The sequence below is a fragment of the Teleopsis dalmanni genome, chromosome 2 (genome assembly GCF_002237135.1).
Source record: "Teleopsis dalmanni isolate 2A chromosome 2, ASM223713v2, whole genome shotgun sequence".
Taxonomy (NCBI): domain Eukaryota; kingdom Metazoa; phylum Arthropoda; class Insecta; order Diptera; family Diopsidae; genus Teleopsis; species Teleopsis dalmanni.
In genome coordinates, this window is record NC_051847.1 from 139,733,155 (window position 1) to 139,751,972 (window position 18,818).

The window sequence follows — 18,818 nt, forward strand, 5'->3', positions numbered from 1 at the left end:
TTACCAACAATATCAGATAAAATTTATTGCGAAGTTTCAACTGGGCGAATTCGTCCTTACATTCCGCAGAAATACCGGCTACATATCTTTAAAGCTACGCATGGGTTGTCTCATCCCAGCATTCGGGGCACAACAAAAATGATAGCTGAAAAATTTTTCTGGCCTTCTATAAATGCTGATATCAGAAACTGGACCCGACAATGTATCCCATGCCAACGTTCTAAAGTGCAACGTCACAACCGTTCACCTATTTGTCAATATGAACTCGCTGAACACAGATTCGAACATATAAACATAGATATCGTCGGCCCGCTACCACCATCAAACAACTGCACATATATATTAACCATCATCGACCGTTTCAGCCGATGGCCAGAAGCAATTCCGATCCCAGATCAAACAGCGGAAACCATCGCAAACGCACTGATTACTCAATGGATCGCACGTTTTGGCGTACCCTTACGTATCACAACAGACCAAGGAAGACAATTTGAATCTTCATTGTTCAACCAACTAGCTGAAGTTATCGGTTGCAAACACTTACGAACTACGAGTTACCATCCTCAAAGTAACGGAATGGTGGAACGATTTCACCGCACATTAAAAGCAGCCTTAATGTGCCACCAAACAACTTCTTGGACAGAAGTTTTACCAATAGTATTGTTAGGTCTACGCACGACTTTTAAACCAGATATTGGAGCTTCTGCTGCTGAAATGCTATATGGCCAAACTCTACGTTTACCGGGCGAAATAGTAAGCAACCCTAGCCACAGAAATATAAATCAACACGATTTCATAACTAAGCTAAGAGAACAAATGCAGAGCGTCAAGGCAACGTTGGTATCGCATCATATAGACCGAGGCTACCACATCCAACCGGCTCTAAGCTCAGCCACGCATGTATTTATACGAAATGACAAGGTAAAACCACCATTGACGCAACCTTACGATGGTCCTTACCAAATACTAGAGCGAAATGATAAGACGTTTAGAATACTGATCGAAAACAAAGAACAAACAGTTAGCATAGATCGTCTTAAAGCTGCTTTCATATGTCCCGATACAGACATTGACATCCACAACAAATCAATGGTATACCACATCCAAACAACGTTAATGGCGACCAGTCTGTGCGACCAAATACAACAGCTAACCTGACAAAATCAGGACGCAACGTTCGCTTTCCAACCAAATTCAGTGACTCCATCACTTAGGGGGGAGTACTGTGGCAGCACCAAAAAATATAATAAAAAGAACTGTCAACAAGGCACAAAGGAGACAACAATAGCCGCAGTTCCCGCCAGTAGTAGTTTGGAAAAAGACAAAGCAGCACGTGAATAAAACGTAAAAACACAAATCTTAACTTTAAGAATATTTTATAATAACTAAGTATAAGAAATAAATAAACTTATCCATTACCAATACGGAGTGTTCAATTCGAAATAAACCCCAACATAACAAACCACTACAAAACTATTTTTTTTTGTAAATTATATATTTTACTTTTAACATGGAATCCATATATTTATTTTCATGTATAGTCAACTTTTTTTTTTAAATATAATTTGCATTTATCACTAAAATACTTATTAGTTGTTTGGACAATGTCCTAATAGCATGCGAATTTTTTATTTCTATGAACCATTTTTCCATTATTTTGTGTGAACATAACCTTGGCTGATGCAACTCATTTCTGACATCATAAATAAACAATATTATCACAGTGAAGAAACCCCATATTCTGCTCAGAAAACATCTTTATATCCACAAGAATGAACAATTTGGTATGGAAGTGTGATTGGAATATATTTGGGGATCGCTACAGAAACGTGATCAAGAGTCTATGCTCCACTAAGGAGAATAGATATTTATCATCATCATCACAGAAACGTGGTTACCAATTTTTATGGCATGAAGTTGATCCCGACTTAAACCATATATGATAAAAATAAGATGGTACAATATGCAATAAATTGGGTGACACAATCAATTAATTGAAATAAAAATTAAAAGAAAAAAAAGAAATAGATGAAATTCAGCTACAATAATTGCTATATAAACCGATTTTACCGGCTTAATTAATTAAAATCTTGGTAAAACAAATAATCAAATTTACTACCTTTCGGTACACTTTTTTCTGATTGTGTGATTTTTTTATAAAATTTAAAAAAATTTATTTCATGCATATGAGAGAATATATCCTTCATCAGCTCATATTTCATAAACCTCAATAAAATTTAATTGCTACGAACTAAAGACACAATTTCTCGGTAAACCTATTACCCACTCTGAGAATATATTTTTAAAAACTAAATACATTTATACAAGGTGAAGTAGATACTTGACGGATACCTTAGTTACCGGAAATGGTAACTGTTACTAGTACTTTTAATCTTCTTGCTCTTTTGCATATGACATTTATATGTTCCATTATATTTATATGTTCCATTATTCATATTTTTTTAAGTTTCACATTGTTTACTAAAATAAAACTGAAACTTTAACAATTTTCAAGTGTTTAAATATATTTATGTTAGTTCTTATTTCTGAGAATAATTTGCTTTCTAGTAAATATGACGCTCATTACAAAGTTTGGTTGAATCAACTCAAGTGGTTGGTTTTGTGAATTTTACTGCAAACGTTCTTTCTTGCATTGTCTTGCATTTCCAAGAGGTCAACTTGAATTTTAGTTAAGTTGTATACAATTTGGAGGTGTAGTAACATAGGTCGAGACCAACAATAGTAACTCTTTATAAAGCAACTATAAAAAATCTAAGTAGAACTAGTAAAATGATACTGTTACTTGGCTAAGTTAAGTTATACTGGCAAGCTGTAAGGGAAGCATTGACCTGTTGGGCAATAATGCTTCCAGATAGTATAAAACCTCTGAATAAATATTGTAGGAGGTATAAGCAGCTTTAAATAGAGCAGTTTTAAGGAGAGTTTGAAACGTTATTCCTGACATAGAAAACCAGGAAAACTCTGTGACTTTATTAGTCTTCTTCCATATAAATGCCTTAATAGTGATTTTAACAAAAATACTACTGCAGTTAGATCTGCTACTAATGCCCTAGCTTGGAATATCAGTTAATCATTTTATAATACATTAGCGCTTATGTATACATTAGCATATATTCAATTTTATACATATGTACATTCAACTGTCAAAAAGATTTGTATATAAAAAAATGGATTTATAAAAATATGAATATACAATTAGATTTGAAAAATATGGTGGTTCACGGACGCAAAAATTCCAAGCAAGTGTTTTCAGAAAAACTGGTCATATCGCAACTGTACCACTTGAACAACGTAAAACAGTAAATTCTAAGTAGTTCACAACTTAGAATTTTAGTTTGTCGGAAGTCTTCGGAATCATCAAAGGATCATCATCCGCCACCATGACAATGTGAGCTTTCACACATCAGCTCAAGCAAAAGAGTTTTTAAGCACTCAAAACGTCGAAATAATGGGTAATCCGCCTTACAGTCCCAAACATTAAAACATTTCATTGGTAGTTGCAAGACCTAAAAGGCAGCCTTATGCGTACATGATATATGTTATGTATGTCGTATATAGGTATATGATATATATATATGGTAGATAGTATATGGTAATGCATATTGTTATTTTTTTTAATTTAATGTCATCGTTTTCGCTACTACGGGTATCGCACAAAATACTTTTTTTTTTGCAGTAGGTGGAAAGCATCGAAAGTCACAGTGTGAGACTTAAACCCACTAAAACCACCCAAATGTGAAAACTTCATTCCAGTAATCATAGGAGAGAGGAATGAGAAAATAGACTTAATACCTAAGCTCATCTAAATCTGAATGCAAGGGCATAAACTAGGTAGGACGGGCGATATAGAAGGGGGAGGGGTTACAACTAACTAGCGGGGGTGGGATCAACAATATACTTTGTAACTAGGGTGACGAAAGCCGCGGTTATATAAGGGGATAGTGGAGAAGTTATGGTCCACTTCATCGAAGTAATGGGTCAGGTATTGGGGAGTTTATAGCGCAATGCTAGAACAAGGTCTTCTTTGAGGGTGAAAGGAGTAGAGACGTCGGTGGGAAGGTCATGAAGCCGGGTGAGATACCTACATACGAGTGACAGAAAATACTCGTCAACACGAGTGATCTTGGCTTGCACTTCTCCATATAATGGATATGGAGAAGTGCTTGCCATTAGGCTTGCGCTTATAGTTAGTGCAATCGCGAAGAAGTTTCCACTCAAACAGGTGGATTCTTTCTATATGAGTGGAAGTGTTGGCTGACCAAATAAGAAGCGTAAGTGAGGAGAGGACGAATAAACTCCATGTAGCAGAGCAGCTTAACTTTGCAGTTAAGCTGGGTATGTCTTCAAACATAACAAGCTGAACAAGCTGAATTGGAGAGTTATTAAGCCTGAGCTTAATATTAGAGGTGCTAAAACCTCTGGGACTATCACGCTCCTGGCCAGTAAAGGCAATGACAGAGATCTTGGAGAGGTTGAGTTTAATCTTCGACCTGGTATAGTAGTCGAAAAGAGATTTAAGGTGAGCATTAAGCTCATTGGAGACTCGGTAAGGATTAGACAATCGCATGAAGACAAAACAGTCGTCTGCGAAGCAGATTTGCTTAATAGGGGTCCGCGGAAGCGGAATGTCTGCTATAAACAGGTTAAAAAGGAGGGGTCCAAGAACCGAGCCCCAGGGGACGCCGGCGTCGATGTGAAAATCACGGGACAGAAAGGAACCGACTCGAACCTGAAAGGTTCTGTTGGAAAGAAATACTCGCCCTCAATTTAAACTTGCATATATTTCATTCTCTTTCCCATTTTAGCCCCATGTTTATAATATTTGAATAATGCAATCCTGGGATGTGAATTCAAAGTTGTATTTTTGGTATATTGTGATGTTTATTACAGATAAATTTTAGAATATAGATGATTTTGAATTTTGTTACCCAACAGGTATACTAGTTCACATTATATTCTAAACATCAGCATGGTTTTTACAAGCATTGTTAAAAAGCTTGCTTCTTCAACATTATATACAATTCCTCTAAACTCTCTCATACTCAGAAGATAATATACTCTTGCATCCATGAGTATAGGGTGCCACAAATAAGTATTTATATGGCAAACTCTCTAAAATGTGAAACACAATGCAAGTGAATTATTTAAACAAAAAATAAAATTATATTAAAATAAAAATCTGAACAGAAATACCAGTAAAATAGAAAAATTACAGTAAAAAGTTTTGGGTAGAAAAATGTGGAATAAAATTACAAGGTCGGTTTTTGTTATTTCTGGCATTAAAAATTTCCTTTTTCTCTCTTTATTGTTACATACAATTTAACATATTTTTATATCTTTACCTTACAAAAGTTGTAGTAAAATCGGTATTTCAAATACCTTCTTCATTCAAAAATTATTACGAACGAATTGCATTAAAATTAAGTAAGAATTGTTACTTCATTTGGAAAGTGTCAGTTAATATTTTTTTAATGTTGTGATATAATTTATAATTATCATTATACATAAATATTTAAGTATTTCTCTTAAATTAAATATATATTCTGTAGTTCCACTAAACTGAACTCTATCTGCATTTCTAACATTTACTGAAGTAGGTAAGGCAAGCATTCATTGGCTTACTTAAAATTATTTCCGTGCCTCAATAAAAATTCGAAAAAAATACAAACTATTAAACTAATTTTAATATCTTGGATATTATTGACAGAGTAAGTCCCATCAATTCACGCACGCACACCTACAATACTCAACTTGGGCTGATTAAAAATTTAAAACAAAAGACAGTAAAAATGACAAGTAAATGCATACTTAGATACTAAGTTGACCCCTATAAACGTAAATTGTTCTTGACCGGATTCCGTAGCTCCCTACCCACAGCCCGATCTGTAGATTGCAAGTTGATAGTGCCGACATTCTCTACCGCATTTTCCGCCAGCAGGTGCCTAAATAGACAAGTTTCTAATCGGAGCACTTTCTTCTATTCGCACGACTCGACCGAGCCAGCGAAACTCCTGAAATTTTGAATGCGCCTAACTATGTCGATGTCACGGTACAGCTCGTAAAGCTATCTAATTCATCGTTCATCCAATTCAATACTCGTCGCCAATGTGTAAGCGAGTTTATATTATCTTATTACTATTGGTTACTGTCCAAGGCTCTACACCATACAGCAGGAATGATCTGATAACAGACGTGTACAGCATAACTTTTGTTAGTCCAGAGAGAATTTTATTTCTTGATTGCCTACTGAGTCTAAAGTATACTCTATTCGCAAGTGTGATTCTTCTTTGATTCTTTAAGCTGACATCATTTTTGGTGTCTACGCTAGTTTCTTTTAGAACTTCGAACTTATAGATGTCAACAATGACGTGGGTCTCTTAATGACGCTAAGGAAAATTATTTATTGATAGAAACGTCTTTACCAGAGGACCTCTGATTTGTTTCGTTTGTTTTTCTAAGTTAGAAAACGCCACTCTGACTTTCGTAGAATATTGTGCCAATACAGGTCAAATCTGCTGATAAATCCAGCACCAGATCATTTCTTTTGATTGAAAAAAATCACACGACAAGGCAACTTAGAATATTTCTTCCCAATGCTAACTCAGTAGATGATGCTACTTAACAGCATTTTATATAAAGGTATAAGTTTTGTTGAAAAACCAAATTCTGACATTGTGGCATAAAAAGTGGCAGCTATTTTTTTATAAAAAAAAAAATAATAATGAGGTTCATAGCCAAACAGATGCGGTACGGTACGGTACGATATGCGATAACCATAGCTACTATGGTATCTAAAATAAGGAAAACAGATGCAGTACGGTACGGTACACTTTTATTATTTAAAAAGTGACAGTAGGTTTTATGACCAAACGTATACATTACGGTACGTTACGATATGCAATAATCATAATAATTACGATATGTGGCATTAATTAAAAAGAAGTGAAGTACAAAATTGGCCATAAAACTACTGATTGGATTTTGATAAACAAAATATATATTAAAACCGGTTCTCTTAGTCGTGTTTTTTATTATATTTCTTAATAAAATTTTCAGTATCTTGAAAATATCGCATAATGTTTAGAAGGTTTGTGTAAAGGTGTGAAATTATTAATAATGGACATGTATGTACCTATTCGATATACCATATATATAACAACGATTTTAAATGATCAATATCAACCGTCAATTATGAATTGGTCGTGAAACAAAAAAAAAAGTTCGTTTACAAATTATTTTAATAAAAATTAATCATCCCTCTCGTGTTATTTTGACAAAAGATATGGTAGCCTTGGTTAGTCTTTTCCACTTTCTAACCAAACACACTTCAGAATCTAATTATCCTAACAACAGCCATAAAACCTTTACCTTAATGCGCATCATTTACTCCATTTATTGCCAAGTATCAGTTTCGCAAATAATAAACAATGGCAGCAGCCGTCGTCCGCAACTTAAAATTGCCGCCCAACCGGTTAACCATAGCGATAACTACGCTAAGCACATTATTCCTTTCTATACTGCCTTCTTACCAGGCCAAGTAATTCCAACTTAAATAAAAAAAAATGGGTACATATTGGTCTGTGGGTTTATGTGTGTATGCGACCCATAACCCCTATTGCCAATGCAGTGGGACTAACACTCAAACATTTAAGTGCGACTAACAAGATGGCCACTCCGCTACTGGGGTTAACTTGGGTTGCTGTTAAATTTTTAAATGATTCCACATGGCTTTTTCTATATTCCATATTGTTTCACCCATTCGCCTCTTTCAGCTGCGCGTACATTAATCATTTTTTATTAAATTTTTTTATAGTTTTTTATTTAGTTTTACGTTTTTAAATATTTTTGCCTTTTGTACTATTTTATTATTTCCTTTTTTTAAAACCATTTTTTTATTTTATTTTTCCATTTTTTCTTTTTTTTTTTTTGCTCCTGCTACATGCACAATGAATGCATTTAGTTTTTAATTTTCCATAGTTGAATGCGAAGGATGCAGCAAGTACAGATAGTTTAAGGATGCTATGCATACGATCTGCATGCCGTAAGAAAAAATAAAGAATCTAAAATGGAACATTGTTGCTTAAATTATTGCAATTTAGTATTTTTGTTGTTGCTCCGTAATAAGGAGGTCCTTAAGGGTACTTTGCAGTTAGGCGCCAACTAAAAAGTTGTTTACTTCGTTTTACACTTTTTATTGAAGAAATTATCAAAAAGTGGACCAAATATGAGTAACGTCTTTCTCTTCTTAACTCAATTATTTCATTTAATTAATTTAAATTGTTTTAGGATAGTTTTATGTAAACCTAAGTATATTTTTAGAAAAGAGAATTTACATACGTATGTTCTCAATGGTGTCAAATTGGACTCATTTAGAGGTGGTGTTTGGAAACTAATTCTAAGGAACACATTTAACTGAAAGAAACCCATTAAATGTAGTATGAAATGATCGAATTATTTTAGAACGAATTTGAACCCCAAAATACCCTCTGCATACGCTACTGTCTGTACCATGTTTCCAAAATTTTTATTCACAGAATTAATTTAAAGATTAACCTGCACATTTTAAAATAATTCCAAGACCATTGTCTGTCAAAATAGAAGTACAACATTCTTTTAAATAAAACGAAGCATCATAATCAAGTAGATTTATTGTGTTAACAATTTTTCTTAATGAACAAAAGAAGTCCCGAATGTTTGTCGTTTAAAGTTTTCTAATATCATACAGTATTAGCAAATGCTTCCGGCACAATATTATTTTCTGACTCAGATCAAGCTTTTCCAGCTTGACAGTCACAAAAAATCTGACTACAGCTGTTTTTGTTAAGTCAGTTAAGCTGGTTAAGATCGTTGGTCAGGTAGCCTATGTGCATTGACCTCTTCAGAAAGAACGCATTACTTAGCAGCTATAGATATGTACCACTAATTTCACAATATGCAGTACTAAACTATGTTGCTAAATCGATTGAATTCAAAACTCTTTATATAAAAAAGAGAAACGAGAAATCGTTCAGAAACGAGGGCTAATTTTCAATACTAAACGAAGTAACGGATATCAGAGAAATCTATAGATGCTAATCTTTAAGACATAATTTTTTCAAAACTACTTATCTGGATATTTCAAATATTACAATAAGTTTTAACCTTTTAAAAACATTTAATATATAAAGCACTTTCTACAGAACTAGTAGTCTAGACCAGAGTTTCTCAGTCCAAAACGTATTGCGCATCATATAAATATTGAATGTGTTTTACAAGAATACATTAAATGTTTTCCCAATGTTTTTTGCAAATACTAATACCATTATCTTACCAAAAAATGTCGTTAGAGGCGAAAATACAATATTTTACGGCCCAATGGTGATAATGGTGTAGGCCAATGATTGAGAGCCCCTAGTCTGTCGCTACCAGAGTGATCACGGTATTAGCATTTTTATGTATTGATCCAGAATGAAATAAATAAAATCGGAAATACGGTGCATTAAAGTAATTTACAACGCTTTTTTAAATGATTATAGCAGTACCCGCGGTAAAGAAATTATAGTTATATACGAATATGTGTCTAACAAGTTTAAAAGTCAAATTGCATTAGGACAAAAGTGGCTGAAGCAGAAGTTAAGATTGAACAGCAAAAAAATTTTTCTTCTAGTTGTACCGCTTGTTGTTTTTTATCTAGGCAAAAATATCTGAATCATTACCTAATATAGAATTTAACTAAGATACCAAGTATTGACAAGGATAAGTTAAGAAGATTATGAAAATGTACGAAATGGTTTTACGGGCAATTTTGGAACAACAGAATGTACCTTATTAATCCAAGTAGAATATATTTGTCACTAGTTACTTTTGCCTATTTATATATATCTAAATCCTAACTCTGCATTTACATTGTCTACGTTTTGGAATATGCACTGCGACCTAAAAGATCTATTGTGCCCGTTACTCGTAACTTACTCGTGACCTTACTCTACAGTGACCGGTCAATAATCCCGCAATAATTCTTAGGTTGTTTTTTGATTGTGCTATGCAATCTTTGAAGCGGTTTAGGTTGCAAGTCCCTAACAGTATTTTAGATTGTGAGAGTCCTGGTGGCCTTTCCCACTAGAGTTATCCTTCTTTTTTCTGTGCACCATTCATAAGAATGGATAAAGTTCCTTTACCTAGATCACAGAATGGTTCTGGACCTATCATTCTTGAGACTGCGCCTCTTCTTGCAAGTTTGTCTGCTATTTCATTACCTTGGATACCAGCATTTCCCGGAATCCATATTAGGTGAACCTGATTGCTCCAGCCGAGTACGTTCAGCGTGTCAATGCACGCCCATACCAGTTTATATAATACCTGGTAGGATATGAGTTACAATGGCTATACTTTGACAAGATTTTAATATTAAATTATATAAGACTATTATTTTTAAAGTTTGTCTGCAAAAAAATTATTGAAAGCATTTGCGAATATCTAACCAGTGTAAAAACATGGTAAGTTCAATAAGGGCCTTGTCCTCTATCATTTACTTGGATAATGGTAACTTACTTTTACCGAAATGACAGATTGTTGATCTACTGGAAAAAATGCAAACATTTATGCCAATTCTGGGATAAATTAATTAAATAAATTAATACATAAATAGATTTCTGCATCTATGCAAACAACGCATGATTTGTGTCATCTATTATACTTGTGGTTAATGTAAAAGTTGCAGATTATTAATTATAGTGGATTCCTACGAGAGTTTTGTTTGAATTTTTAGCGGTCAAAAATTTTTATTTTGCATTGATGTAATTTTTGTACGTAATTTTTTTGACAGAGTGATCAATGTATGGATTTTACTCTTCAACTTCAATAACTTTAGAATGAAGTTATGCCGGCATATTATGCAAAGAAAGAAATTAACCAGATTTACGTAAATCCGTTATGAAATCGTAGTACCCGAGTAATATTAAACTGCATCTATCATAACAAAAATATTAATATATTTTTAAATGTGTGAACGCATATATAAATATATATTTATACATACTGTTTAAGTAGTACAATATGTGAAATTAGAAAAAATATAAAAATTCAATTACGTATAACAAATAAATTAATAAATGGAGTTCAGAAAATACTTAACAATAATATAATTATATGCTTAATTGGATAGGTTCTTAATTTTTTCGATAAGATCTGGCTTAGTTGTACTTTTTGCCGGAGTAACTTCAAAGTGAGTGCTAAGAATAGTACGTAATTGTGCATTTGTGCATGTAATAAGTGCTTCGTTTCTTATTAGTTGCTGAACATATTCATATTTTTTTAAGTCGTCTTCATTTATTTTGGCTTTTTTGGACGCTGTCTCTTCAGCAGTTCCTGTAGCAGCACGTTTTTTAGCTACCTCTACATCTTTTCCAAAAATTTCTTCTATTTTTGGCAATATACTGGCAATGCGTTCATCCTGCTTTTCAGTGCTTGGCATTACTGTCAAACCATCATTATCAGTTTGGATATCCAAAGCTAAAGCAAGTATTCTAGCTTGTAGCTGTTCCAACCCTGGGTCATTAATGACTGCTGGTTGATAGTTAATGCGTAACTTTTTAATAATTTTTTGAAACAATTCCACACCCTCCGGAGGTGATTCATTGTTCTCAATATTCCAATCATTGAAATTTATGTGACGTATGTGTTTGCCCATTGGTAAATAAATTATTTTAAAACCATCTCTAGAAAGTAAATCCTGCATATCGCTACCTTCATTATCTTCAGTGGATACAGGCACAAGTGCCACATAACGTGGTATCGACCTTTTCTTACGCAGAAATAGGCACACAGCAATTTTATTACGTGCACGACAACGTTGCCATAACGCACGGAATAAACGTTTCGAACCAATAATAGTTTGATCATCCGGATACATAAAATTGGAAGGTTTATGGGGTACAAAATTGTCCAAAGTGGAACTAGGTTTGAATCCCAGCAGCATCATGCCAGGTGCATGCATATTTTTCACACGCAATATTTGCTCTGGTGTTATTTTAATGGTCTTTTCACCTGTATAAAGCTGATACCAACCACCTGTGCTTTTTACCTCATACTCTTCAATAATTTCCGAAGTCGCCTCATCTCTTTTACTAACCGTAATAACATTTTTGGAACGTACAATAGCATTATTCTTTCTTAATGCTCGAATTTTACGTGGGTATAAACGTTTTTTAAAAAAATTGTAGTACTGCGCCGAAATTTCAAGATTAGCACCTAAGGAAAATTTAAAATGACCCAAAGTGCGACGTGAATAATCTTGCTTAAGTTTACGATTCGACAATAATTCACGTAGCTGTTGTGGATCCGCAGGCTGGAAACTCTCAATATCGATTGCTGAAAGAAATTATGAAATTTATTAAATACATAATATACAAAATTTCGTGACTACCTACCTTTTACTAAGCACAGAAATTCCTTATAAAATAAATCATAATTAAAATCATCTTTCATTGGTATAACATGAAATTCCATCGCCCTCCCTTCCAAATCATTAGCTTTCTGTAATGCCATTTGAAATTCTTGAGAATCTGATGTATGTGGACACTCAATATCAGTTAAATACACTATTTTTGCACTATTACACTCGTAACTAGCGTTATCGAAAAGATTTAAGCATAAACGTAACATACTAGCGTAACTGGTACCTCGACTGACATAGCCATATTCTTCACCAAACTTATCAGATGCTGTTGCAAGAAAATGTAGCAAATGTTCAACTATGTATTTAGTCAGTTGATGAAGTGGCAGGAACACTGCGCAATTTTGTGGCACCACAATGTGCTCTAAACAACCAGGCTCATATGGATCAGGACTGTGTTCTGTATTTGCCAACATGAGACCCATTAAATCCTTATCATTCATAAGTAAACCCGATACGAAAGCATTACGTATCATCTCCAATGCTTGAACAAAACGCTCCTCGTCGGCATAAAGATTTGCATCTAATACGAACAACATACACTCCCGGCCGCTCTTCCAATCTCGTCCGCCTTCATCAACATCTTCATCATCTGAGTCTGTTAAGCAAACATCAACTTCTGGATTCCAAATTGAAGCCATCAATATTATATTTTTACTTTTTTAACTATATTTGAATTGCAGAATTGTGAAATATGTAGTTCTTACCGGTCATTCACAATAACAAATACTAATATTTTTGCGCCAATCAGACGCATCGCCGATTGCAAAAATCAGCTGAATGTCTATGTAGCATATTTTAAATTCACAATAAATAACCGCGTATTTGAATTTTTTAAATGTTGATACGTAAAGAGATATGTCATATAATACTCACATATTATGATTAAACAAATAGAATATAATATAGAATAATATAAATATAAAAAAAATTTTTTGTGTAAACTTTACTTGTTTTGTTTTAATACTTCAACTTATTGTCGGTAGTCATTTTTAGAGAATTATGGAAGTGCTTTTATATCCAAAAAACTAAACTTGTGATTTAAATAATTATATTAAATAATTGAAAAATTCATCTTGAAGAAATTATTTATGTTTCCTTTATAGTAAATATTTCAATAATTCATTCTCTCAAAGAGTAAATTTTTAATAAAAACAATTATATTTTATTTTACCAGTCAGTCCATAATTAAGAATAATACCATATTATTTAACACAAACCTAAAAATATTTTAATATATAATTGTACCATACTACACACAAATAAGTTATAATTAATTAATTTTGCCCTATGACAAAAAATCAATTTTAAGTAGAAGACTCTGAACAGTGAAGAAATTTTTAAATCTTGATTTTTAATTTTTAAATAAATAAACAAAATAATTTAATGATAATATTTTTCAGAATATTTATTATCATACCAAAAATGTTGGAGTCAACACTGAAAGAAGGTGCACACGCATTATCGTTTGCGCTCACACTTGAGTAAACTTCATAAACAATGCTATATATATATTTATTATAACATCTGTTGACAACAATTATATCTTTGAGATCTTGATTATAAAAAAAAAAAAATCATTTTCACAATAAACATTTGATATAAAATATTGTTTTACAATTTACTAAACATATTTTGCATTTTGTAAACTACAACTCTGCAACTGTCAGCTGTGAGTGCTATTGTGAATTTCTGTTACTCAATCAAAACAGAGAAAGTCAGAGATGATTGTTATGTTATAATTTGCAAATTTCATCATAATCCATTCTCTGCATTATACATTCGACTCTTTGGTTAAGTGGTTGACTATACAAACCATTAATATATTTAAATAATCGAAAGGAATTTTCCACTTACAAATTGTGGTAATATATCATTATTAACGTAAAAGTTAGTGACAGTTATTAAGTTTTATTTTTCTAACGCATTTAGTAAAAATGAGTTCCAAATCATATTTTAATGTGGCTGGGGATGAAGACCAAGGAAGCAAATTATCACGAAAAGTAAAGGAATCGCCGTTCATGTTAATTGGTGAGTGTTTCCTTAAAATAATTAAATTTCAGTTTCCTGTCATTGACAAATAAATTTGGATTTTGGTTTTTACAACTTTCAGTGTTAAAAACTTGTGCGTGACGTCACAAGAAATTCTCACGCGTTCAAGCTTTTTTTTTTGCTTGTTGGCATTCGTTTTTATGAAATGTGTGAAAAATTTTTTTGTTTTTTTTTTTTTGGTTGGGAAGGAGGTAGTGAATTGTGACCTTGGCAATGCTCGTGTTCAATTAGTTGATAATTTTTGAGAGTTCAAAGGGATTTTATAATTATATTTTTTAACAAATTAAACTTAATTTTATTAAATTTTTGACAAGTGATAGAATTATTAATTATTTAAGCTCTACCATTTCTTCATAAAATTATGATGTAACCTCTGCGAGACACTTTTCTTTAAATGTACTCAAAATACTCGCGTTAATTGTATTTTCATGTAGTGCGTTATCTTGGCTATGAAAATTGCACGTAGTCCATAAAGCATTATTATTTAATATCGTCAACGTATTTTATTGCATTTTCTAGTTTATCTTTATCATTTCCGATGAGTTTATGATATAATAAAAAAAACATCGATTTAACTTCCATTATTATATAATAAATGGATTTTCAGGTCCCTTCGTTATATAAACAAAAACTATTGCAATTGATAAGATTTATAATTAATAATAACTATTACATGTGTGTAAATTTTTAATAAAAAAAATATTTCTTTAAATACCTACAAGAAATAGATATTCTAATATATCAATCAAGAGTGGAGTAATATTTACCCCCATATTATATATATTTTTTTAACATGCGACAAGATAAAACCAAGACAGAGTTAACCAACTTACATACTATCATACTCTACTCATGCTTAGGATTTTTCATAAATCTTTTAAAATAACTTTTTTTTATTTATATAACCAAATAAAAACTAAAAAATTTCTCTAAGAATCTTGAGATAATACAAGAGAACTTTTAAGATAAGTTATTATAAGAGTAATCTAAACTTTCGGCAGACGGCGAAAATGCCATAGATGTAAACTTTATATATATAATATAATTGTTATAAATATCTATGTAATACAACATATTTGAAATGAAGTAAATTAAAGCTAACATACTACTACTACAAGAGAGTTCTAGTAGATTTTTTTCCTGTGGTAACCCATTTAAATCTATATAGCAGATAATATGATACGAACTACAAATACTTCTATATGGCTAAGGATATGGTTAGGTAAAGAAACTGCAAAAGGAGATAGAAGATTTAATAATAATATTAATAAAAATAATATTAACATTTTAAGTTTCATGTGATAAATTTTTCTATTTTAGTTTAAAGGTTTTTATTTAGAACAGGGCTATTCAGATTTACTGTACAGATTGGAAGGCCGCAGAAACAAATACATACGTTCATAGTTGTTATTATAAATACGGTTATAATGTTAAATTTAGTTTTATAAATTTATCAATTTAAATTCACATATTTGATATACCATAAATATAAAATAACACCAAAAGAAAATTTGCGTAATTGTAGTAGACTAAAAACATGTCGCGGGCCGTACTTTGGACAGCCCTGATTTAGAACATTACATTAAATAAAATATAATTAAAAAAAAAATTTATAATAAAACTGCAACAAGAAAAATACTTTTTAGAATATTTTAATTAATTGAATTTTTGGCTGACCATACAACTGTTTCCAGTATTGCCAAATACCGATCCCATAATCAGTGAACTTGGAATAATTCAAAAATATTAAATATCATATAACCTCCAAAATGATTCAAAAACTATATATCAGTATTATATATATATTTATATTCAGTATTAATGTATCATGCCTACTTAATAATTTAATTGTTTGTTTTTATTACTGATGTGAATTTCTGGCTACGTACCTACTAATGGATCATTTATTTTCTAGTTTCCAAATTATTTTTAAATAATTCAATTATTATTGAAATTAGCTGAAAGCCCTGAAAGTTTAGTAAAAATATATATCAGTGTTATATATATATTTATATTCAGTATTAATGTATCTTGACTGCTTAATAATTTAATTTTTTGTTTTTATGCTGATGTAAATTTCTGGCTACGGATCTAGTAATGGATCATTTATTTTCTACTTTATTACTACTAAATAATTCAATAATTATTGAAACTAGCTTAAAGCCCTGAAAGTTTAGTAAAACAGCGAAAGATCTATAATTATGGATAATGAAAGAATACTTGCTGAGCTGCCACTATAACCAGCACCCGGATCTTTCTTTTAAGAGTACGATATGATATAATATTAGCATTTATAAAAAAAACAAATTGGCTAAAACCAACTTTAAAAATATCTCTAATTGTTTATCAGAACAAAGAGAGTGTATTTTTTACATGAAAAAGCAATAAAAATAAATATAATATTGTTTTGTAATCCAAACACATTCACAGTTTCCTCCTTTGCAGAAAAACAGTAAGCTGTGTATCATCTTATGTGCAAATGCCCATCTTTAGCCAGTAGAAACTTGAATATCTTTGGGTCCCTTTTCTAACCAACCTAATAGAGCTATCGTCATTCCAAATTAGGGACACAGCTAAATTCATTGACTTGTTAGTTTGATTCATTTTTACTTAAATAGAGAGTCGTGTCTTTTTCGACGTTGTCTATGTTCAGATCGCTATGATCTTTATATCTTTTTTTTTATAGTCGTCTTGATCTAACGTATAAGCAACGTTTTTATCCGTAGCATCACAATGGATCATTGTTTGTGATCAATTGGGCTCAATTGGTATGCAATGCTGTCAATACAACCTAACCTTACCCAAATAGATTACATGCTTTATAGGTGCATGTCAGTAGAGGTGAACGGCATTTGTTCACTTGTACAAACAAAACCAGGTCCGGAATGTAAATCCAACCACTCTTGAAACTAGAAAAACATAATCCTACAAAATAAGGGTTATTATAATAAGGGTTATATAAACAATGATATATAGGATTTTTGTCTTTGTACTTTTTAATTTATTATATAACAATTAACCAAGCACGTAGTTTCTGTTTTTCAGCAAAAATTCATATGACTAGACTTTACTATTTTTTTGTCCCTCTCTTCCTATTAGAAAATATGCCTTAAGTATGGGATGTATCAAAAATTTCAAAATAAACTCCATTTGTAATTCATAATAAGACAAAGATCAGTCTGTTTAAGAAAATAATTCTGTTCACTTGAAGAAACCAAATGTTTTATACTATGTACTATCTCCCTCAGTACCTTACCCCAATATGAGTCATGAGTTATGAATCAATTTAAAAGAATAACACCATATTCTGTACCAGAGAAGGTATCTGCAGTCCAAGTTTTGAATAGCTAATACAACTGAATGTTATTTTATTTTCGCGTGCGTATTTGTTTAGATAGCAAAAAATAAAAAAAAAAATTTAATAACAATTAACTTAGTAACAAAGCAGACAAGTCTGTTTTTTTTTTGTTTGGTTTTTGTTTTTGGCCCTCAGCAAACTTTAACGTAGTATATAGATAAGCTATGAGACGAATGTATGTAGCACCAGTATGTGCTTGATACCGCAGAATTTAGATGTGATTAATTATCATTAATAATTATTGTTTTCTTTTTTGTTTAGCGTTTCTCATATATTTTAAATACACAAAAACGCTCTTTAATAGGCGATGACTTGCATCATTAACGGAAAACTCCACTAAATCTTGGAAATAAGATGAGATATTGCAACATCTTTTATTTGTTTTTGATTAGCTTTTAATAGTTCGAAATAATTTACATTGGAATTAGTTGTTTTGAATCATTAAATTTTGGATTTAATTAAGATATAAACGTTAAACGACACACGTGTTAATCAATTTAATGGAATATTTTAGAGATTATTCTGAGGTCTAAACTAACGAGTTAAAATCCGCTAACTTTTATTTTATTTATTATATAGTAAAGTTGATAAAGACCATTGTATATGCTTTGTTTTTTTTTTATGATGAAATAGTGAAGTTTAAACTGTCGCATTTGTTCCTACTAGTATATCTTTTAGTGGCCCCAAACAACAACATGCGAAAGATGTTTATTTTTTTTTTGTAGTAAATAGCTCTAATTCACTTTATCCCGATAATCTACACACTTCAGCGACTAACTCGCTATTGTTATATACAATATATTAAACTTCAACAGAAGAACAATGTCATAACTAACGCTACAGTTAATCCATATATTTGGAATATACGTATTTGTGCGTGATAAGTCGTTGTCTTATACATGGTTATATACGGAGCTAGCACAGTTCTTACTACTCGTAAAAGAATACTTTCTT

The 18,818-nt window shown here is 31.7% G+C and overlaps 2 protein-coding genes across 2 annotated transcripts; one reads left to right on the forward strand and one right to left on the reverse strand.

Moving 5' to 3' along the window:
* Positions 1–11,084: 11,084 nt before the first annotated feature.
* On the reverse strand, positions 11,085–13,342 carry LOC119682224 (ATP-dependent DNA helicase 2 subunit 1-like). The gene is made up of 2 exons (XM_038095596.1): positions 12,429–13,342; positions 11,085–12,369 (listed from the first exon to the last, which is right to left on the reverse strand). The coding sequence occupies exons 1-2, from the start codon at positions 13,093–13,095 to the stop codon at positions 11,153–11,155; spliced, it is 1,884 nt and encodes a 627-aa protein (XP_037951524.1). The 5' UTR covers positions 13,096–13,342; the 3' UTR covers positions 11,085–11,152.
* Positions 13,343–14,062: 720 nt separating this feature from the next.
* On the forward strand, positions 14,063–14,485 carry LOC119686173 (HIG1 domain family member 1A, mitochondrial-like; the record flags this gene model as incomplete). The annotated part of the gene is given in 2 exon segments (XM_038100674.1): positions 14,063–14,319; positions 14,387–14,485. A coding segment is annotated over 1 exon segment (94 nt), but the record flags the coding sequence as incomplete, so codon positions are not given.
* Positions 14,486–18,818: the final 4,333 nt, after the last annotated feature.